A 21,375-nucleotide genomic window follows, 5' to 3' on the forward strand; every position below is an offset into this window, starting at 1 on the left:
TAGATCTCTGTGGGTCTGAGTCAGCATGAGCACCCGAGTGTTTATCAGTGTCTCGTTGTGGTCTTTAGCCTGCTCACCAGTTTGTGTCGCTGGGTGTCCACAAGGAAGCCCCCTTGGGGACAGAACGAAAGGGGAAAGGAAGCTGGGAGATGGGAGGGGCTAGCCATGTGGGCAGGTGGCACAGTGGCTTTGGTTCGTCCTGCTTACTCCTGGGACACCCTCCTTCCCTTTGCTTCCGCAGGCCTTGGGTTTGGGGCTCTCCTGACTTCCTTCTGAGCTCCGAGTACCTGGTGTCCTAGCTCTCCGTCCTGGTAGCACGCCGCGCCTGGCTCCAGGTCTGCTGGGACCCGGCCTCCCTCGCCCACTCTCATGCGCTGCTCTGTGCACCCTCCCCAGGAACGCCAGCGCCTGGAGACCATTCTGAACCTGTGTGCTGAGTACAGCCGGGCCGACGGGGGGCCCGAGGCCGGGGAGCTGCCCAGCATTGGGGAGGCCACCGCAGCCTTGGCACTGGCAGCCCGGAGGCCCTCACGGGGCCTTTCAGGCGCCACTGGGGCCTCTGGGCGGAGCGCTGAGGAGCCTGGAGGTGCCCCCCAGCGCCTGTGGGAGTGCGTGGACCGCTCGGACGAGGAGAACCTCAGGGAGGAGTGCAGCAGCACTGAGAGCACCCAGCAGGAGGTGGGGCAGGGTGGGGGGTGCCTGGTGAGAGGGGCTGGGGGGCAGAGGAGGCCGGTGTGGCAGGGGCCGAGGTCCAGGGAGGGGGAGGTCACCGAAGGGGCAGGTTTGGGAAGAGACTGGGGATGAGAGGTGTTGATGCGGTCCCCAGGCTATGGATACGCTTTCTTTTTTTTTTTTTTTTAAGATTTTATTTATTTATTTGAGAGAGAGAGAATGAGAGATAGCACGAGAGGGAAGAGGGTCAGAGGGAGAAGCAGACTCCCTGCTCAGCAGGAAGCCCGATGTGGGACTCGATCCCGGGACTCCAGGATCATGACCTGAGCCGAAGGCAGTCGCTCAACCAACTGAGCCACCCAGGCGCCCTGGATACGCTTTCTGCCCGGCCTTGCCGTGGGGCCTCCTCCGGGCCTGGAGCTCAGGGGTGAACTGCCATTGCCTTTGGCTGAGCTGGTTTTGCTTCCCTTGCGGGGAGGGGAGTTGGCCTCCTCTCTCCGTCTAGCTACCCCTTCCAAATGCCCTGAGGAATGGGGGCTCCATTCTCTGAGTCTGATCATGGAAGGCTCCAGGCGCCCCCAGCTGATGGCTTCTCTCCCCCTGCAGCATGAAGATGCACCTGGCGCCAAGCTCCAGGCCGAGGCGCTGGCCCTGGAAGAGGAGCGGGCTCAGGTGCTGGGGCGCGTGGAGCAGCTCAAGGTCCGCGTGAAGGAGCTGGAACAGCAGCTGCAGGAGTCGGCCCGGGAGGTGAGCCATGGGGGCCCTGGCTGCACTCTTTCCCCCACCGAGGCAAGGCCTCTGGAGCGGCCTGAGTCCATCTGCCTTGACTGGCCCTCCTGTGGCCCTGGTGTCGCCCCCAGGCTGAAATGGAGCGGGCGTTGCTGCAGGGGGAGAGGGAGGCAGAGCGGGTGCTACTGCAGAAGGAGCAGAAGGCAATGGACCAGCTGCAGGAGAAGTTGGTGACCTTGGAGACCGGCATCCAGAAGGAGAGGGACAAGGTAACGCACAGCTGGCCTGGCCCAGGCTGGCTACCGGTGGCCTGGGGGAGGGGCAGTGCCTCCTCTAGGCCTCTCACCCCTTCCCTCGTCAGCCATCCTTCAGACCCGGCGGTTCCTGTGTCGCCCAGGGGCAGGGGGCCTTGTCCTCTGTGGAAGGTACCAGCTTGAAGGGCACTGTCAGGGCCTGGGCTGGGGTCTGGGGTCTCCTCTGTCTGGGTCTCTGTGCTACCTCTGGGTGCCAGCCATTCCCGGTCCTTCGTGGCCCTTCTAGGCAGTGCCAAAACCGCTTCCTGGGCAGTGAGCACAGCCTGAGGGCCTGGGGAAATGGGGAAGTGGTTCGGGATTGGGTCCCTCCAACGAGAGAATGTCTCCTGCCCGGCATGCCTCGGGTGCTCAGGATGTGATCTCTGGGAGACGGCCCTCACGTCTCTGCTTCCCCTGAGCCTTCAGGATCTGCAGCCTCCCATCCCAGGTGGTCCCAGCTTCTGCCCCCGCCCTTTTCAGATCCCGTGCCAGCCTGCAGGGGGCGCTCCGTCCCACAGGAGCCGAGCCCGCCAGGCCCGAGATGCCCAACAACGTGCCAGAAGCTCTGGAGTGTGGAGCGGGGCCACCTCTTTCTGGACTTATGACAGTATTTTTTCCAAGAATTAAATTTCCTTCTGAATTTTTTGAGAGCGTCTTCCTCCTGTCCCAATTTTGAGAGTCTTAAAAATTCTTTGACGTCCCTGCAATTTTTTTTTTTTTTTTTTTTGAGCTTTGGCTCTGGCCCCTAAAACCACACTCCCAAATTCTGTGCCAAATTAACTCCACGCTTACCAACCAGGCCTGCACTAATGCCCCCTCTAATCACTGTCCTGGGCTCTCCGCATGCCCCTAACTGCCAGTGCCACCCAGGCAGGGCTGAGCCACGCCTGCTTTTGTACTAACTCCAGGGGCAACCGCCGTGCCCTTGACCTCTCCCTGTCTAATTCTGCCTCCTTCCTTTCTTGGTGTGGGACCCCAGGGTTTTGATCAGAAAGGAATGGACAGGGGGCACAGCTCAACTTTACTCAATGGTGCATTGGCAAGAGGGGTAAAGGTTGGGGGAAGTGCCTAGCCGGGGAGCTTCTCAGCCTGAAGAGCGCCCCCCATTTGGAAGAGTCCTGGGTGCTACCTCCATACAGCAGGGAGAAGCCGGCTGTCCTCTAGCCATCTGCCTCCCTTCCCTCTCTTGCTTTTGGAGGTGCAGCTGGGGAGGCATGGCCTGGAGAGGGTTTGGACGGGTTCTCTCTGCCACACTGTGGCTGCCCTTCCCAGCTTCCGCCCTGGGGTTTCCCAAGCTCAAATACCCCAGCCGGAGGGTGGGAATGTGTAGGCCTCTTCCCTTCTCCCACCCCTGAGCCATCGGGAACGTAGGGTGTTGTAAAGGCTGAGTCCAACGAGGGGGAGGTTCTTGGACCCCAGGAACTGGCCTGATTGGGTCCTCCTCTCCCTGGATGGGGGAGAGTGGGTCGGGGGAGGGCGGGGCAGGATTCCGCATAGGGATTTACTTCAAGTAAGCTCAGCATTTCAGAGGGAAGCCGCCTAACTTCCTTTCTCACTGACCTGGCATCGCCTGGAAGTCAGGACTGTGCCTTCTCTCTGAGCCCAGTTATTTGAGGTGGCGGTGGGGGGTGGGGGTGGTGGCCGTGGGGAAGGTTCACTCGGCTTTCCTCCCCAGCCCACAGCCCCACTCTGGTTTTGGAATCAGTAATCATAGTTTCTCCTCTGCCTGTCCTTCGGAGGGGTGACTCACCAGCTCCTCCCCTCGTCCCCCTTCCCGCCCTTGGAGGTGTCATCTCGCCCCAGACAGAGCTATCCACCTCCTCTCTGTACCCACTCCTGGGGCTCCTGTTGCCACGGTAACGGCCGAACTAATTGCAACCCTCTTCTGCTGGAGTTCAGCCTGCAGCACCAGCCCCCCACCTCCACGCCGGGCAGGAGGGAGGGAGGCCCCGGGAGTCGGGCTGGGGTCCCGCCGCTGCACTGACTGCCCGGAGCTTTGACATCTCCAGCTTTGAGTCACTCCCAGCCCCTGCACTTAACCCTCCGCCGGCTCTACCCTTTGCCCCAGGGTGAAATGTTGGTCTCCAGGTGGTGGAAGAGGGGGAGAAGCAGGGGCCAGAGGCTGGGCGTCTGTGATGGGGAAGCAGCTTCGGCCTTGATGGGTTTGGAGAGAAGACAGTGGGCTTTTCTTAGGACCTCCCCAAACAGTTTCTAGTCCAGGGGACTCCAAGAGACCAAAATTTCTGCCCGAGAGCCGCCCGTCTGGCTGTCGGACACGGCCCCCTGCACCTGCGAGTGTCCTGCGCCTCTCCCGTGCTTCACCCCTCCCACGCGCCTTCCCCCTCTCTCTTCCTCTCTCTCCCGCGTATCCTCCTTTGTTCTTCCTCGGCTTCTTCCCCCCACCGCCCTGCCGCTCCCCGGCTCTGGCTCTTTCCCTCCCTGGCCGCCCCCCCCATGGCTGCCGCTGCCCGCGGGCCAGAGTTGAGGAGTGTGTGTTCTGTTTCTCCCCTGTGCCCGCCCTCCCCCCCCCTCCCGCCGACCAGGAGAGGGCGGAGCTGGCCACGGGACGGAGGCACCTGGAGGCCCGCCAGGCGCTCTACGCCGAGCTCCAGACGCAGCTCGATAACTGCCCCGAGTCAGTGCGGGAACAGTTACAGGAGCAGCTGAGAAGGGTCAGTTTCACCAGCCCCCCTTCCCTGGCCCCCGAGGGCCACCCACCCAGAAGAGAGGAGAGCGGTGGGACGGGACCACCTGGGCCCTGCAGTACCTGCCGGACACCAGGGTCGGTGCTGTGGCTTGGAGGGGACCGGGAAGGATGGGGGGAGCGCTTTTCTCCTTTCTGCTACTCCAGGCACTGATGCCCCGAGCAAGGGGCAAAGCCAAGCAGAGGAAAGGGGGTTGGGCGGGGGCAGGTCCCTTCCCTGATTTCCCTGGGGCCAGCCCTCAGAACTCCCCTGCCCCCCCTCTGTGGCCTGGCCTTCCAGGCCCGGAGTGGTACCGAGCACCACCTGACCCCCTCTGTCACTGTCGTTCAAGGAGGCCGAGGCCCTGGAGACGGAGACAAAGCTGTTTGAGGACTTGGAGTTCCAGCAGCTGGAGCGGGAGAGCCGCGTGGAGGAGGAGCGGGAGCTGACTGGCCAGGGGCTGCTCCGGAGCAAGGCCGAGCTGTTCCGCAGCATCACCAAGAGGAAGGTGCGCGCCACCCCATCCCCTGCCCGGAGCCAGAGGGGAGGTTGGAGGCCAATGAGCTGGATCCCAGCTGATGACCCCCTAAAAGCTAACTTTACCTTTCTGAGCCTCAGTTTCCCTCTCTGCAAACCAAGAACAGGCTGTTGAGAGAATGAAGCAGGACGGTGTGTGTGAGGACAGCCTGGGCCCCGAGGGTAGTCTGAGGGCGCTTGGGCGGACAGCAGGCGCTGTTAGTGAGTGTGCGCTCCCAGTGGAGAGTGGACGGGGCTCCCGCTCGGAGCCGGCCGGGGTGGGCAGAGAAATGAAAGGTCGAGATGGGGGAGGAGGAGGCTGGGGGGAGGCTTGCTGCTCTTGTAGATCTGTCTGTCTGGCGGACATGCTGGGAAACATACAAGGTGCTGAGGTCTGGATATCGAGCCAACCCGTGGTCCTAGAAAGGGCATCCCCTAGGCTCCAGCTGTGGCTCAGCCTTAGCTGAGCCAGAAAACAAGGGGATTGTGTATGGTATCCTCACCAGTTCTGGAGCTCCGGATGCGGTGATCCTCTGCTCCTGATCTCAGCCAGCCCAGGATAGGGGGTGTGTGTGTGTGTGTATGTGAAGGTGGGGAGTACATTTGGGAGGAGGCTTGTGTTAAGTCGGGAAGGAGAAGGGGGAGGATGGTCCAGCAGCTCATGTGCCTGAGACGGCTGGAGTGAGTGGGTGGGAGGTGAGGGCAGTGAGATCAGGGGAGGGGTGTTGAAAATGGTGGCTGGGGTCTCGAGGGCTAGCCTGAGTCTGGTGCTATGTGGGGAGCTGCTGGCCCTCCCCCTGCGTCTGGATCCCTTGCCCCTCGCCCTCAGTTTCTCTGCTTTACAAATGCATCCGCTTCCAGATGCGAGACAGATGGAAGGAAGGAAGCAAGCTAGCGTTGCCCAAGCACGTGGGTGTGTGCCAGGAGGCTTTCTTGGGTTATCTTATGCCAACCTTACAATGCTCTCACAGGCCAGTGCTCTTATCCTCATTTTATAGACAAGGAAACGAGGGCTCAGGGAAGCTACGTATCTGCCCCACACCTCTCAGCTTACAAGCTTCAGAGTCAGCATTGGACCCCAGGCCCGCCTGGCCCCAAAGTATCTGTTCCTTATGCTGTACTGCCCTGGGGCCAGGGACTGGCACTTCTCCAGCCTCTTCCTCTTCCCTTTGGAGAGGATGCAGCCGGGAGCCCTAGATCAGCTCATCCCATCCCTTTGAGGTCCTGGTGGGTGTAAGCTCCAGGGAGTTTGGGAGGGGTCAGCAGGATTCGACCCCTGTTGTCTCCTCCCCATGCCCACCCTGGCTGCTAGGAACCGAGCTGAGCCACTGGGACCCTGGGGGTCACATTCTTTCCCTTGCCTTCTCCTGAGCCTGTTCAGCCTCCCCTCCTCCCTCAGCTCCCAGTGTCCCACCCGTGCCAGGCTGCATCTGCCCTGGTGTCTGGTGCTCCCGTCTCCACTGTGATCCAGAGTGGTTCAGAGTACTGGTTTTGGAGTCCCAACAGATTTGGTTCTAATCCCAGCTCTAGCACTCATTAGCTCCTAAATATGTCAGGTTTTTTATTAAGATTTTATTTATTTATTTATTTGAGAAAGAGTGTGGGTGCGTGTGTGCTCAAGTGAGGGGAGGGGCAAAGGGAGAGGGAGAAGCAGACTCCCCGCTGAGCAGGGAACCTCACATGGGGCTTGATCCCAGGACCCTGAGATCATGACCTGAGCCGAAGGCTCAACTGAGCCACCCAGGTGCCCCTATGTCAGTGTTCTTATCTGTAAAATGGGCACAAAGGCACCTGCCTCAAAAGAGGATTAAATGAGGTAACAAATGCAAAGCATTTAGCGCAGTTTTTGAGTACTAACAGGTTCTCAATAAACAGCAGATTTTGCTGTGGGGATTACCCCTTGGGCTGACCCCAGATCTAGGACAGCTCCCTTCTTCCCTCCCTCCTTGCTCACGTCTTACTCTCTTAAAGGTGGTGGTTTAAGGCCACTTCTTTCAGGAAGCCCTCCTGGGATTAACCCAGCCCATTTTCCCCCCCATCCCCCATCCTTCTCTCTCACGTTATTCTCTTTTCATTTCCTTTTAGCCCATGGTTGTTGAGCCAGGCACTGTGCTAAGCTCTACTGGGGAAATGAAGGCAGAATCTAAGACACTGACCCTGCCCTTGGATGGGACAGCCTGGGTTGGGTGGTGATGGAGACACATGTTCACAAGTACCAGTAGTATGAGGCAGAGGGCGCTACAGAGTCATCTGAGCACAGAGGGAGGAGCAGAGAAATGAGTGGTGATTGAGGAAGGTGTTGGGAGAGAAAGTAGCGCTCCCTCAGGCCTTGGAGGATAAGTGAGCCCTCGGTGGTGGAAGGTCGGGGGCCACTCTCCCCGGCTAAGGGGGGCGGTGTTAGAAAGGCCTGAGAGCGTGCAGCTTCGCAGCTTGCTGTACCCCGCGGCCAGACTCCGGGGACTCGGTGGAGGCCCCGTTCCAGGAGCCCTCAAATGCCGGCCTCAGAGTCCCTGCTCTGGCCTGTGAGTAGTGGGGAGTCACTCGAAGATTTTGAGGAGAGGAGTCATCTAACCTTACTGGTGAATTTTTAAAAAATTATTCAAGTAATGTGTATATATTTTTGGAAGGGTTCGAAAATTCAGATAAGCAAACAAAAACAAACCTCCAAGGCCATTTTAAGAAGGTATCTGTGGCAGTGTGGAGCCCACCAGACAGTCGAGAGAGTGGGAGCGGGAGGCTGGTGAGGAGGTCCCGGCCGGGAAGGCAGCAGACTTGGCGGGGGGGCGGGGCAGGTGGGGAACTCTTCACTGCGCCCCGGGTTCTGGACTCGCTGACGGCAGGGCACAGGAGTTGCTGGTTGAGGGAGGGCTGAGGGGAGAGCTGACCGTAGTTGCCTGTTTTCCCCGGGGTGAGTGGAAGCCAAGCAGAAGGGCTGGTTGATGCCTTCCGCCCAAGCCACGGGTCTCCCCGTGGGCTCAGCCCTGTTGTCTCCCAGGCCTGACCGACTGGCCCCCCTCTCCTCCAGGAGCGCCTGGCAATCCTGGACAGCCAGGCGGGGCAGATCCGGGCCCAGGCCGTGCAAGAGTCGGAGCGCCTGGCAAGGGACAAGAACGCTTCCCTGCAGCTGCTGCAGAAGGTAGCCCAGGCGGGTGGGCTGGGGCGCGATGGTGGGAGACGTGTGTGGAGGCCAGGCGGGACCCCCTTCCCTTGATCTTCCCTCGTGCCGACTCGGCCCCTTGGGGCTTGCAGGAGAAGGAGAGACTGACTGTGCTGGAGGGGAGATACCACTCACTCACAGGAGGCCGGCCCTTCCCGAAGACCACATCCACTCTCAGAGAGGTAACGAACGTGCTGGGCTCGGCCCTAGCTTCAGGCCCAGCGGGTCTCTCGGGAGGCTCTGGAGCCACATGGGGCACCTTCGCCACTGAGGTTGAGTATGGGGACATTTTCCCGAACTGGAGAGGTCTGAGTAGGAATGGCCCTGACGTCTGGGATTTGAGCCTCTGTGGCCACCAGCTGCTGCTTTTCAGATACCTTTCTGGCTTGGAGGAGCTTACTGATGCTGCCATTTTGGGTATTTAAATACAGCTGGGGGTCTCAGGACGCATGAGTGGGGAGGACAGATAGCTCGGAGGTTTGGTAAGGGCTAGGGCTGGGTAGACTCCCTTTGAGGGGGAGCACAGGAATCTAGGGGTCCTGAGCTTGGAGCTCCTTGGGCTTCAGTCTAGAGCAAGGCTCTTGGCTGAGAAGTGGGCTCTGATGTCCCTTAAGGCGTTCTTTCCCGAGTCTTTGCATGCCTGGGGTGTAAGGTCCAACCAGGATGTGCCCCAGTTCCCAAGCTCTTTACCTGCCTCACTGCACAAGCAACTGAGGCCCGGGGCGGGGTGGCTGGGCTGTGTGAGGGGAGAGGCCCCTCACCATGTACCCTCTCTGTAGGCTGAACTGCTCATCTCCGAGTCCTCAGAGATGGGGCTGGGATCTGCGACTCTGGTCCCTTTCCCAGGGTCTTCTGAGCCTGGGGCCTCCTCTGTCCCCCTAACCCCACCTGCTTCCACTCAGCTCAGCCCCAAAGCACAAGAGGTAATCACAGCTAACTGCCTGCCCTGCTGTGCCCACTGCCTGCCTGCTTGCTGAGCTCCCGCCTACAGCTTCCCCCACGGGCCCAGCTGAAGGGCGTGTGGCCATTACCCTTTGGCCAGAGTTTGTGAGAGTGTGAGTGCGTGTGCCATCCTGCTGTTCCCGAGAGGGCCTGCGCAGCCCGTGCAAAACCAGAGCACCGATTTGCATATTACTTTGCACATGTTCTGCATGCCATTCATCAGTTCTCACAACCCACTGGATCCTCTAGCTCATTTTCTTTTTCCCTGACCCCTGGAGGACAGTTGCCCTCTGGAGCTAGGCCAGGCTGGGGCTCCCTCTGGATAGGGGAGGCTTAGGCTCCTGTGTACTCAGCAGGATTCTGGATGCCTGCCATGCCTGGGACACCTAGATAAGCTCAGGGGTCTAAGGATATGCTCAGGGACTATGCCAGGCCCTGACCTCCCACCCCACTAGCTAGTGTACTAGTATCTCTCTCCAAGTACTAACCCATGGGCACTGGGCCCATTTTTCCTCTTGGGCTTTGAGCTGTTCCCTGCTAAGGTCTCTCTCTCAAAGCCCGTCTAGCTCACCCCCTAGGGTGTTTCCATCCCACCCCTTCCAGCTCCTGCCCCAGCAGATGGGGTGCGAGGAGATGCTCCGGAATGGTGGCTGGTACTCCATGGATGCATGTGTGTGTGCCCCACTGGGGATGCCCAAGGTGTCGGAGACAGAAGGGTTGTCTGGGAGCCGGGTCCTGATCCTCAGTGGACTCTTGGAAGGCCTTCCCTCAGCTTCTCCTGTCCCCAGCCCAGAGCAAACCCATGGGTGGGCCTTTAGGGTCTGCCTGGATGATGGCAAGGCAGCTTCAAAAGGTAGAGGTCAAGAAGAGCCTTCAGACAGTTCTGCCTGCCCTTTTCTGGCTCCCCCCCCCCCCCCGCCCAACAGCTGTCTCCGGCCACGGTGGGCAGCTGAGCTCCCCACCCCTGCTCTGGATCTTGTATTGAATGGAGTGCTGGCCCGAAGGCATGGAGTTTGGGTGTTGGGTACCTGGTTGTACCCTGTTAACCTCTTCTCTGCCCATCCCTCCCCCTCCCACTGGGCACCCTAGGAGTATGTGAGCCTGGCAGAGGTTCTCCAGCTGTGCTTCCGCTTGGACCCCCATGCTTCTGCCACCTCCCCCAGCGTGCTCGCCCAGGCCCTGCCTGACAGTGAGGTACCAGCCACGGAGGGAGCCCACCTGGGCCCCCTCGTGGGTGCCCAGATGGTGCCTCAGGCCTGGGTGGGGCTTGGGGGACAACAGGGTCTGTCTTCAGTGGTGAGGGAGAAGAGCAGCGGGCATAAGGGTGGTGGGGACTGGTTTCTTCTCTTCTCGGGGGGCCTCGGGAGCTTCAGCTCCTGACGGCTCAGCGAGGGGCAGGCGTTCTGCTGTGGCACCAGGGCGTCCTACTGAGAGGACTCGCCTTCCCGGGCTATGCAAGGCTCTGCTGCTCTTCGCTTCCTAGGATTACCCTTCCCTTGCCCATGGGCAGGGTCATCTCTTGCGTCGCAGTTCCATTAACCTCTTGTATTCCCTCCTGCATCCTGGCCTTCCCCCAAGTACGTGACGCTTGAGCAGCTAAAGGCGATGTGGGGCACCTCGCCCGTGCCCACAGCCCCTGCGCCAGGCCTGCCTTTCTGGGCCTCTGCCTCCCGGCACCTGGTTCCCACCACCTGCCTTCCTCCCGTGCTGCCCTCTTCCTCCTCCTCCGCTTCTCTCACGCCTTCACCCAAGGTTGGTGGTCTGTGTGTTCCTGCCACCCCCCCTCCGCCCACGGCGGGTGTGGCCGTGCGCGTGCGTGCGTGCACGCACGCGCCGCTCCGGCTTCCCAGCTTCGGAGCTCCAGGCCGGCCCGGGAGTGCTCGGTGCCTGCGGGCGCTGGCCGGGCCGGCCGGCATCAAAGCTAGCAGAGCACGAGTCTCCAGTCTGGGAGTTGTGTCCTGACTGTTCCTCTTTGCGCTCCGCGTGTTCGCAGCAACTGTTCTCTCACTGTTTTTCTCCTCCTTCTCTCTGTGCTGTCCTTTCTCCCTTCCTGCCTTCCCTTCCCCCTCACCTTCCTGCTTCCCCCCTGATCGAGGCCTGCCTTTACTCTTCCTCCAACCTTCCCCTCCCCTCCCCTCCCCTCCCCTCCTGCCTGCTCTCCACGCCTGCTCCCCACGCCCCACTCCAGATGGAGGAGCTGCTTCTCCCTGCTGTAGACTTAGAGCAGTGGTACCAGGAGCTGATGGCCGGGCTGGGGACCGGCCCCGCGGCGGCCTCCCCGCGCTCCTCTCCCCCGCCTCTGCCTGCCAAAGCTTCCCGGCAGCTGCAGGTAACCCCTCTCCCCCTGCCCGCCCCTCCCCGAGCCCTGCTCCTCTCTGCTCTGGGTACCTCCTGCTGGTCCAGCAGCCACACAGCGCCACCTTAGATGGGGGGGTGGGGGAGGGGCGGTCAGTCGAGTCAGGGCAGAAAGGGGCCTCTGGGCCCCGAGGTCTCCTCATGGGCAGCGTCCTGGCCCTTTGGGCAGCTGGAGGGCCAGCCTGTGATCCACCGACGGCATAGAGGATTGCTGGTGCAGGGGAAGGGCCTTCCGGAGGGGGGGGTCAGGGTGGGGTGGGTCTGGTGCCTGGTGCTAGGGCAGACCATGGCTCTGCTCTGGCCCCCGCAGCGCTCAGGCCTGAGTCTCTCCCTCCTTTGGGGGGGTGGGGGTGGGCGGGGCTGGGCTGATGCCCTCTTGGGCCTCTTGCAGCTGGAACTAGTGTGGCCGGCATTTTGCTCTCCGGGTCTCCCCAGGGGTGACACTCGGGGGCAGTACTGGTGGGACAGACTTTGAAGTAACAGCCATGAGGACGTGCCCAGGCCTCCTCAGCGTTTCCGTGGAGGGTACAGGTGACCTCAGCCTGTAGCCAGCTGCTAACCGTGGCATGGGGAAAGGGGTCAGGGCGTGCTCCACTGACGTGCGGCTGTGCCCAGGACCCCAGCGCTCAAGATTCCCTCCTGGGGTGCAGGCACCGCACCTCTACATTTGTGTCTCAGCTCTAATTCCATGTTCCCTTTGGGAGGAGTTCGATTCTTCTAGCACATGAGGCAGCTCTATTTGTACGTGTTTCGATTCACATGATCATCAGCAGTTCACTCTCTGCTCTTACAGAGCAAACACTGGGGCCCAGAAAAGATAAGTCATCTCCTCAAGGCCTCACGACTAGGAAGTAGCAGAGCCTGTGCAAGGAGTCGGGGTTCTTGACTCCAGACCCCATATTCAGCAAACATGAGGGCTGGGAGGGAGCCTGACAGTTCCTTCGTCTAGCCCTGCTCTCTCCTTTTGCAGATCTAGGGCCCAGAGCTGGGAGGTACATGGCCCAAGGTCACACAGCCTGTTAGTGGCCGAGGCTGGACCAGAAGGAACCCCGGCCTCCCACTGGTCTCCCGCACAGCTCTGTCCAACCGATGTGATGTGAATGCCGCCTCACATGGGTCGATTTTCTGAGACCTTTTCTGAGATCTGGGACCAGGGATTGGTCCAGAGAGGAGCTGCCTGGAAAAAGGCTTGGTGGCTGCCAGTAACACCCGTCCGTTGGGTTGGCTCAAGAAGCTCAATGCTGTTGTTGGCCTGGTGCTGGGGTGGGGCCTGGATCACAGTCAGCCTAGGTGACATGGGGGTGCTGGCTGGTGGGGGGGGCTGGAGCTCACCAGTCAGGATCTCTTCCCTCCAGGTTTACCGCTCCAAGATGGATGGTGAGGCCACAAGCCCCCTGCCCCGGACCCGCAGTGGCCCCCTCCCCTCTTCCTCTGGCTCTTCTTCCTCTTCCTCCCAGCTCAGCGTGGCTACCCTGGGCCGGAGCCCCTCCCCAAAGGTCTGACGACCGTGGGCATGGCTGGGGTAGGGATGTGGAGGCTGTGCCACTGGGGAGGGGTCAGAGCCGCCCAGGACAGCCTTGGGAGGGGGCGTTCTTCTGAGCCCCAGGTCCCAGTGCTCCATTCCCCCCGCAGAGTGCTCTACTCGCCCAGAACGGGACAGGTAGCCTCCCTCGCAACCTGGCGGCCACGCTGCAGGACATCGAGACCAAGCGCCAGCTGGCCCTGCAGCAGAAGGGTGAGTGGCTGCGGGCCTGCCCCCCCCCGCTCTCCCCGGGGGGCCCTGGATATATGCCACCCGCCCCCCCGTGCCACACCTTTCGCAGGGTGTCTTTGCTTTAATGGCGTTCTAGGCAAGCACAGCAAGCATTTAGATTCAATATCTGAAGAAGAGCTTCCTGGATATCTATCAAGAGACTAAGGGTTGGGGGCCGTGCGATCCTTCCCAGAGAGCTCAGCAAAGAAGGGAGATGCTTGTTGGTCTGAGCTGGGACGGACATTGCCCTGTCTGGAGGCAGGGGGTGCACCTGATGGCCTCCAGAGGTGGTTCCCTAAGATACCGGCTCTGGGGACCCAGGAGTCCTTGTTGCCTGTGTGCCTTTTGGTTGTTTTGAAAGCCCATGTCTGTGCGTCTTCCTCGTCTCATCCCCTCTGTGTCTCTCTACCCTACCCTCTGCCCGGGGCCCCCACACCAGGCGAGTCGCTTCCTGCCGAGCCCCCCCCAGCCGACAACCCAGCAGGTAGAGCGTTGGTCACTGGGGGCATTGCTTTGGTCAGGCAGCCCTGCCTGGGCATCTGCATGATGTATCCTGCGCAGGTCCTTGCTGCCGCCCCCCCGCCAAGCTGAGCTGGGATGGGGTGTCCCTTGGTCTTGCCCCTCGAGTCGGGCTGGCTCTGCCTCAGCAGTGCTCTGCCTCGTCTCCCCTTCCTCCCTGCTGGTGTTGCTCTTGCTTATGCATCACTGCTGGGGTTGCATGGACACCCTGCTCACGGACCCCCTCCCCCACCCCTTCCCCTCCCCAGCAGGCGGCGGGGGGTGGTGCATGGGCCCTGCCCTGCTCTTCAGGCCATGGTTGTGAGCTGGAGGCACTGCCAGGGCAGGGGCAGTGCCCTGTGGGGCTTAGGATGCAGAAGGAGCGCTGCGGCCGGACGATGTGGCCGTGGCCGGTCGTGCAGGCAACCGAGTGCTGGCAGGGCAGCCAGACCTGGGGCTGGGGTGGGGGGCGCCGAGGGTTGGGCCCTGTGCTGACCTCTCCCTGCTCCCCTCTTCCCTCTGTGATGCCAGTGTTCCCCAGAGGGCCCGCCGTGACTCTGCCCCCGCCCCTCCCGCAGGGCAGCAGGTGATTGAGGAGCAGCGGCGGCGCCTGGCCGAGTTGAAGCAGAAGGCTGCCGCCGAGGCGCAGTGCCAGTGGGATGCCCTGCACGGGGCGGCCCCCTTCCCGCCGGGCCCCTCCGGCTTCCCCCCGCTCATGCACCACTCCATCCTGCACCACCTGCCGGCCGGCCGGGAGCGCGGGGAGGACAGCGAGCATGCCTACGACACGCTGAGCCTGGAGAGCTCGGACAGCATGGAGACCAGCATCTCCACAGGCGGCAACTCGGCCTGCTCGCCCGACAACATGTCCAGGTACCCTCCCCGGGGGGCCGGCCCTGCCTCTGCCAGCCGCCTCCCGGCCCCCTGATGCCCCCCCCCCCGCTCTCCCCCTCCCCCAGTGCCAGCGGCCTGGACGTGGGCAAGATCGAGGAGATGGAGAAGATGCTGAAAGAAGCGCACGCGGAGAAGAGCCGGCTCATGGAGTCCAGGGTGAGGCAGGCCGGTGCTGGCCGCAGCCCCCCCGCCCCCAGGCTCCTCCAGACCTTCCCTCGAGGAAGAAAGGGTTTTAAAGTCAGTGTTCCTCAAGTGGAGGAGGCCTGGCCACGTGGCAGGTGTCGCAGCTCTTAGGACAAGAGGCGGCGGCACAGTAAGCACTGTCCACCGTGAATCTGCCCAGCAGCGCCTTCCGGCCTTTGTGTGTTTGCCTCTGTGGGTGTTGGGTGTTGTGGCCGCCACGGGAACTCCGATTCTGGTCTCCCCGGCGGCAGGTCCTTCCTCTCAGGGATGGCGAGGAAAGGCGGGAACGGGGGCCCAAGGGGTAGGACTAGAAGAGCAGGCAGGTGTCCAGGCCAGAGCAGGGGTGTCGGCGGAGGGGACACGGGGGGCGCTGGGGGCTGAGGAGCCCGTGCCTGGGGAGGGGGTGGGGGGGGTCTCTGTCCACCCTCCGGGCGCTCTGCGTCTCTGCAGGTGAGAGTGGGATTTGGGGGGTGGGAGGCAGCCGCTAGGGCAGCCAGAAAAGAAGGCCTCTCAGTCGTACTCCCATCGAAGGAGGGCACATTTACGAAGAGCTCTCGGCAAACAGAGAGAAAGGAGACTCTGCTCAATTTTGAGCTGGGAAGAAATGGCAAACAGGAGCTCACGGTGTGAAGGTCGTTACTGTTGATGAGGACATAAAACGTCACTGACGTGCTTTGTGTTTGATGATTTGGTTTAAGGACTTTTAGACTCTTAAGAATGGCTTCTGTAAGTTCATTTTTTCCCCATAAAATTTGAAGTTCGACTACGCATGTTTGTTATTTGGCTTCAAAGGGCCTTAGTGATGATTAGGGAAGGACTACCTGAAAATATTCAGTATCAGGAAAAGTCCCTTAGGTGATGTGTGTGGTAGGAATTCAGGTAAGAAGTGTAAGAGCCCCGTTTATTCGGTGCTTCCGTCCTGCCGGCATCCGTGATGGGCCGTTTATATACACCACCTCGTGTAAGTTTCCCTATGATCCCCGAAGGGAGGCGCCCTCGGCCCCATTTTACAGATGAGACGGCGGAGGCCGAGGGGGTTTGAATGATGTTGTCAGGCTCACAGAGCTCATCCGGCAGAGCCCGGATCTGAGCACTTGAAAGTGTTTAACCCGACCGGGAAGGTGCTTGCAGAGGGTGGGTTTTGGGGGTGATGCTCCCTGGTGCCAGGCTGCCCTCTGAGGTGGGTGCCTCCCACAGCTCTGCCCCAGCCTGAGGAGGGGCGGTGGGGGGAAGGGGCGGCAGAGGGCAAAGCCATGGGCGCTGACCGCTGGCTTTGGGGGCAGGAGCGGGAGATGGAGCTCCGGCGGCAGGCCCTGGAGGAGGAGCGGAGGAGGCGTGAGCAGGTAGAGCGGAGGCTGCAGAGCGAGAGTGCCAGGAGGCAGCAGCTGGTGGAGAAGGAGGTCAAGATGCGGGAGAAACAGTTTTCCCAGGTGTGTGGGCGCTGGGGGGTGCTGGGCGGTGGGCTTGAGGGTGGGCCTGGGGAGGGCTGGGGATACCCCGGGCTAGCCCTGGGGGCTGTAAAGCCTCTTCTCCAGAAAAGACTGCTGTTGGCTCAGTACAAGCAGAATTCAGTTTGGGACTTGTTCAGCCCCCAGGAACAGAGATCTGGGCGCGTGTGTGTGTGGGGGGGTGTGTGTGTGGTGTGTGGTCTGCGTGTGGGGGTGTGTGGTGTGTGTGTGTGGTGTGTGGTCTGCGTATGGGGGTGTGTGTGTGTGGTGGGTGTGGGGTGTACATGGGGTGGGGGGTGTGCGTGTGTGCGTGGTGTGTGTGGGGTGTGCATGTGGGGGGGTGTGGGGGTGTGGGGGTGTGTGTGGTGTGGTGTGTGCGAGTGTGTGTGTGTGTGTGTGCGAGTGTGTGTGTGTGTGTGTGTGTGTGTGTGTTTCGTGGCTGTCCTGGCCCTCACTGCACCACACTCGGGGCTCCAGGCCCCCACCAGCAGATGGTGTCACTCTGACTTGCTGTTTACATCTCCAAGAGAGAACCGTACTCGTTCTGGGACAGGAATCCTGAGCTTTTTCTTTTTTTTTTTTTTTTTAAAGATTTTATTTATTTATTTGACAGAGAGAGAGACAGCGAGAGCAGGAACACAAGCAGGGGAGAGGGTCAGAGGGAGAGGCAGGCTTCCCGCCGAGCAGGGAGCCGGATGTGGGACTCGATCCCAGGACCCTGGGATCATGACCTGAGCCGAAGGCAGACGCTTAACGACGGAGCCACCCAGGCTCCCCTGAGCTTTTTCTTTACACAGATTTAGGCAGAACAGTTGAAGGTGGCAGGAGAAGTTAGGTTGTATAGGGAGCTCCACCCATGTCTCTTGTGTCAGATCCTGCCCCCCTCCCCATGTGAGAGCCTATGGGACTCAGGCTAGTCCTTCCTGCTGAGTCTTATAAAGCCCCCCCCCCAGGGTGGGGGTCCTGTGGGATCTTCCCCAGCAGTGACCAGCGACCACAGGTCCCTGATGTTCCGTGAGGCAACAGCATGAATTCTAAGGGGTAGGCCACCTGGATTGGGTTTGGGAATTAAGAAATAACCAGGGGGCGCCTGGGTGGCTCCGTCAGTTAAGCGTCTGACTCGCAATTTCAGCTCAGGTCGTGATCTCGGGGTCATGAGATCGAGCCCCACATCGGGCTCTGCCCTGAGTGTGGAGCCTGCTTGGGATTCTCCCTCTGCTTCTGCCCGCTCACGCTCACTCTTTTGCTCTCTCTCAAAAAAATAGAAATAAAAAAATAATCAGAAACTCTTGAGTTTTACCTCCATGCTTGGCCTCTCCGTCAGGAGTCCAGGTCCCCTTTCCTGCCCCAGCCCGTGGCCACTTTGCGTCTCTCTCCCCTACAGCCCCCTGCCCTGGGGCTCAGGTGTCGCTGCAGGGGCACCGGTGTCTGCTGTAGGAGGGGGCACAGCCAGCCCGTCTTCGGGGTACCTCCCGGAAGTTGTGCGTTTCGTTTTTTTCTCTAATTTATGATGTTTCCTTTTCCGGCCGTTCTAACGTAGAGGGAGAGTAGGAGAAAAGGTCTAGTTGGTATCAGGATTTTTGAGATGGAACAGACCTTAGTGATGATCTAGTTCAAAACCCTTGTTTTACGTATAAGGAAAGGGAGGCCCAGAGAGGCCATGTGATCCAAACATGGTCCGATGAGAAGTCATAGGCCAGATTGCTTATTGGGCTTTGTTTCCCAGAGCCTGCCCACCTCTGGCTTCTTGCTTTATTCCATTCAGCCCAGGAGGGAGACCAGGGACAGGGAGAAGACAGGGATGGCTGTGTCTTGGTCCTAGGTGGGGAAACTGAGGCATGGAGCCACTCAGCAGTTTGCCCGGGCCGGGGTTGCATCAGTGCAGGCCCGCTAGGTCTCTGCTTTTGCCACAAGCGCTCGGAAACCAGAGTGACAGCCCCGGGGTGGGGGAGGGACCGATGGCAGCAGTGGGGGTTCGGGACTGAAGCCAAGGGACCTGGACAGGGGGCTGATGCAGGGAAGAGAGGAGACTGCTGATGCTGCCGTCTGTCCCCAGGCACGGCCTCTGACCCGCTACCTGCCAATCCGGAAGGAGGACTTCGACCTGAAGACCCACATTGAGTCGTCGGGCCACGGTGTCGATACCTGCCTGCACGTGGTGCTCAGCAGCAAGGTGCGAGGCCTGTGTGGGCCCGGGGTGCTGGGGAGAGGACCCTGTAGTCTGGGCACCTCCTGGGCCTTCGGAATAGCGGCCCCAGTTCCTGCCCTAACACGAGTGGTCTCTGTCCCGGGACCTGGTGTGCTGGCCCGAAGCGTTGTGGGCCACAGTCCCCCGAAAATCCAGGCACAGGCGACGGCTTTTATAGTGCCGCTCCGGGAGGAGAGGTCTGGGGGCTACGCCGCCGGGTCCTTCCTCACTCCTGCTTCTTGCCAGGTCTGCCGCGGCTACTTGGTCAAGATGGGCGGCAAGATTAAATCATGGAAGAAGCGCTGGTTTGTCTTCGACCGGCTCAAGCGCACCCTTTCCTATTACGTGGGTGAGTTTCCGTCAGACCGTCTCGGAGCCCGGAGCCTTGGGCTGTCACCCGGGACAGCTGGTCTTCTGGAGGGAGGCCAGGCTTACCAGTGTGGGGCCGGGGGCTTGAGCTGGGGCCTGTCCTCCCCTCCCTGCCGGGGTACAGACGGTACTTGGTCCGCCTTCAGCTTTTGCTCGTTCACGTATTCGGCAATATTACCGAGCATGGAGTAAGCTCTGGGCACTGTTTGAGGCCTTGGTGACAAGCCGGGGGCCTACGGCTCTGTCCCTTGGAGCTTGCGGTCAGGGAGGCAGATCGTGGACAGACTGGGAAAGCCAGGCAGGATGGGTGTGCTGTAGGGGACGCCCAGGCCCCGTGGGCGTGTGGAGGCCTGTGGATTCCGCCTTGGGCACGTTCCCTCAAAGGCTCTAAGACAAGCAGCTGAGCGGTGCCAGGGAGCGCGCGGGACAGCCCCGGGGACAGGCCCCCTGGCGCGCTCTGCTCCTTCTGCTCTCCACCCTGCCTCCAGCGTAATTGCCCGTCCCTGGAGATCCCTCTGGACGGTCCCCACGCTGAGCGCAGGATGCTGTGTGGCACGCAGGTCGGGAGAGGCCGGGGTGTGCTGCGGAACAACCAGTCCTGAGATCCCAGTGGCTCGAAACCGCAGTTTCCTTTTCCACCAGTTACGAGTCCGTGTACCCTGTGGGTTGGTGGGGGCTCTGCTCCCCCCTGCGTCAGTGCTCCCTTTGTTCGAGAGCATGCATTTTTAGAACATTGCAGGCCACAGTGGCAGAGAGTAAAGGGAAGCCCAGTTGCGCCTTGCATGGGCATTAAATGCCCTGGCTGGGGTCTGTCCTCAGGTCTCTAGTGGGGCTGCTCAGGCAGTCACCCAGCTCCATCTAGCCATAAAGCCGGGGAGAGCAATCCTGTTCAGAGCCTGGAAGGAGCGGGCCTAAGTGTCTGGTGGCAGAGACACCCAAGCCTGGAGTGCCTGCCTCCCATCTAACCTGGTCCCTAACCAAGTTTCACCCCCTCCAAGAAGCCTTCCCTGATTGCCTGGGCCCTGGCTGTGCGAGGCAGGAGAGGCAGGGGCCCATGTGTCCCCATGTTTCCACCTGGGCTGGAAGGGACTTTGTGGGCATTTGAGAGAAACAGGCCTGGGGAGAAGAATTCCATTTTAGGCATGTTGAGGTTGAAGTGCCCCAGGGGCACCTAAGTTTAGGAGAAAGGTCAGGGTTAAAGTTGATTGTGCTGGAGTAATAGTAATGGCAGATCACACTCACTGAGCGCTGCATGAACTGGGTGCTGTGCTATGCACTGTGCATGCATCATCGCGTTGACTTTTCATCATCTTGTGCGGGAAGCACTATTTTATACCCATTTTACAGATGAGGAACATAGGTTCAGAGAGGTTAAGTAAATTGCCCAAGGTCTCACAGCTGCTAAGCTGCCGAGCCAAAACTGAACCCAGGCGGCTGGACTTCAGAGCAGAGCAGAGGGAAAGGGCTGAACCCTGGGGAAGGAAGAGGAGGAGGGGCTGCCAAAGGGGGAGGGCAGGAGGTGGGAAGCCAGAGGCCAGGTGCTGCGCTGGCGCTGGGCATTCACGAGCTTCCTGAGGGTTAGTGAAACGAAGATCACATTCTACGGAGGGGCGGAAACAGGGAGGGAAGCCAGCCAGAGGAGCCGGCATTTGCAGGCAAGGAGTGTCGCCAGCGATGAGGGACACTGCAGAAAGGCCAAGAATAACGTGGACCCAGAGGCCCTTCCGTCCAGAGCGGGAGCCAGATGGCAAAAGATGAGGAGACGTGGGTGGTAAGGACGCGGGGGCTGGAGCTGATGTGGTTTCCAGCGAAGGAAGGGGTGGGAAGGAGCTGCTGTTGGAGGGAAGCAGGGTGGGGCTGCATCCTTGTCCCAAGCGCAAGTGTCCGATGGAGATGGGCCGGGGACCTGATCGGGGCCCTGGGTGTGACTTGCCTGCTTCTGCCTTGAACTTGCCATTCTCCCTGCCCTGGCCTGGACCCTCCTCCCACTAACTTGGCGGAACCCCTCTATTCTACGGGGTCCAGGTCAGATACAGCGTCTGCGAAGCCTTCCCTGGCCCTGCCTCACCGGGAACGGGTCCTGCCCTCTGTCATATAGAACCCTTAGAGAGGCTCTGTCTGCCCTGTGATCACAGAGGCTCCGGCAGGTGCCAGACGCTGTGCCAACCACCTGCTTCTCATGACTGCCTCGGACGTGTAGGTGCACCCTTGCCGTTCCCAGCCATGCCCAAGGTCGCGTAGCTCATAAACGCCCATATGTGTGTGCTTTCCTCCCCATTAGAGGATAGGTTCCTAAGAGACGGATCTCTGATCTCTGGTGACGCCAGTGCCTCGGACTCACTGATTCAACACTGAGCACCTACTGTGCGCTAGGCACATAGTTGCTGCTGTTGGAGGAGGGAGACCTGTGCACGGGCAGAGGAGGGCTCAGATTCGGCAGAGTCGGTTCTACAGAGGGATGTCCGTGCTGTGGGAGCCCAGGAGCGCGTGACCGGGCACCACAGTGGTCCCATTTGCAGTGGGTCTTGAAGACCACTTAGGAGTTTGCCAAGGGAATGGAGACCATTCCAGTGTACACAGAGCCCACAGTGAAGGGCCTGGGAGAAGCTCCGCCTGGCCGGAGAGAACTTGGGGCTGGTGCCGGGGAAGGACATGAGACCAGACCAGAGGGCGGTGTGGGCGGTGGCCTGTAAA

The 21,375-nt window shown here is 60.7% G+C and overlaps 1 protein-coding gene across 3 annotated transcripts in view; it reads left to right on the plus strand.

Moving 5' to 3' along the window:
* Positions 1–21,375, plus strand: part of PHLDB1 (pleckstrin homology like domain family B member 1) — a 42,660-nt gene that overhangs the window by 17,739 nt on the left and 3,546 nt on the right. Inside the window, exons 7-23 of one of the 3 annotated variants that reach the window (XM_027578956.2) lie at positions 397–678; positions 1,279–1,419; positions 1,533–1,670; positions 4,238–4,366; positions 4,731–4,886; positions 7,920–8,030; positions 8,144–8,233; positions 8,831–8,974; positions 11,182–11,322; positions 12,704–12,844; positions 12,981–13,083; positions 13,541–13,585; positions 14,178–14,472; positions 14,559–14,649; positions 15,960–16,106; positions 18,181–18,297; positions 18,559–18,661. In XM_027578956.2, coding sequence (XP_027434757.1) covers positions 397–678; positions 1,279–1,419; positions 1,533–1,670; positions 4,238–4,366; positions 4,731–4,886; positions 7,920–8,030; positions 8,144–8,233; positions 8,831–8,974; positions 11,182–11,322; positions 12,704–12,844; positions 12,981–13,083; positions 13,541–13,585; positions 14,178–14,472; positions 14,559–14,649; positions 15,960–16,106; positions 18,181–18,297; positions 18,559–18,661 — 2,374 coding nt within the window. The remainder of the gene's footprint in view (positions 1–396; positions 679–1,278; positions 1,420–1,532; positions 1,671–4,237; positions 4,367–4,730; positions 4,887–7,919; positions 8,031–8,143; positions 8,234–8,830; positions 8,975–11,181; positions 11,323–12,703; positions 12,845–12,980; positions 13,084–13,540; positions 13,586–14,177; positions 14,473–14,558; positions 14,650–15,959; positions 16,107–18,180; positions 18,298–18,558; positions 18,662–21,375) is intronic. The other 2 variants (XM_027578957.2, XM_027578958.2) reach the window with 2 other exon arrangements.

Source organism: Zalophus californianus, chromosome 11, assembly GCF_009762305.2.
Source record: "Zalophus californianus isolate mZalCal1 chromosome 11, mZalCal1.pri.v2, whole genome shotgun sequence".
NCBI lineage: Eukaryota > Metazoa > Chordata > Mammalia > Carnivora > Otariidae > Zalophus > Zalophus californianus.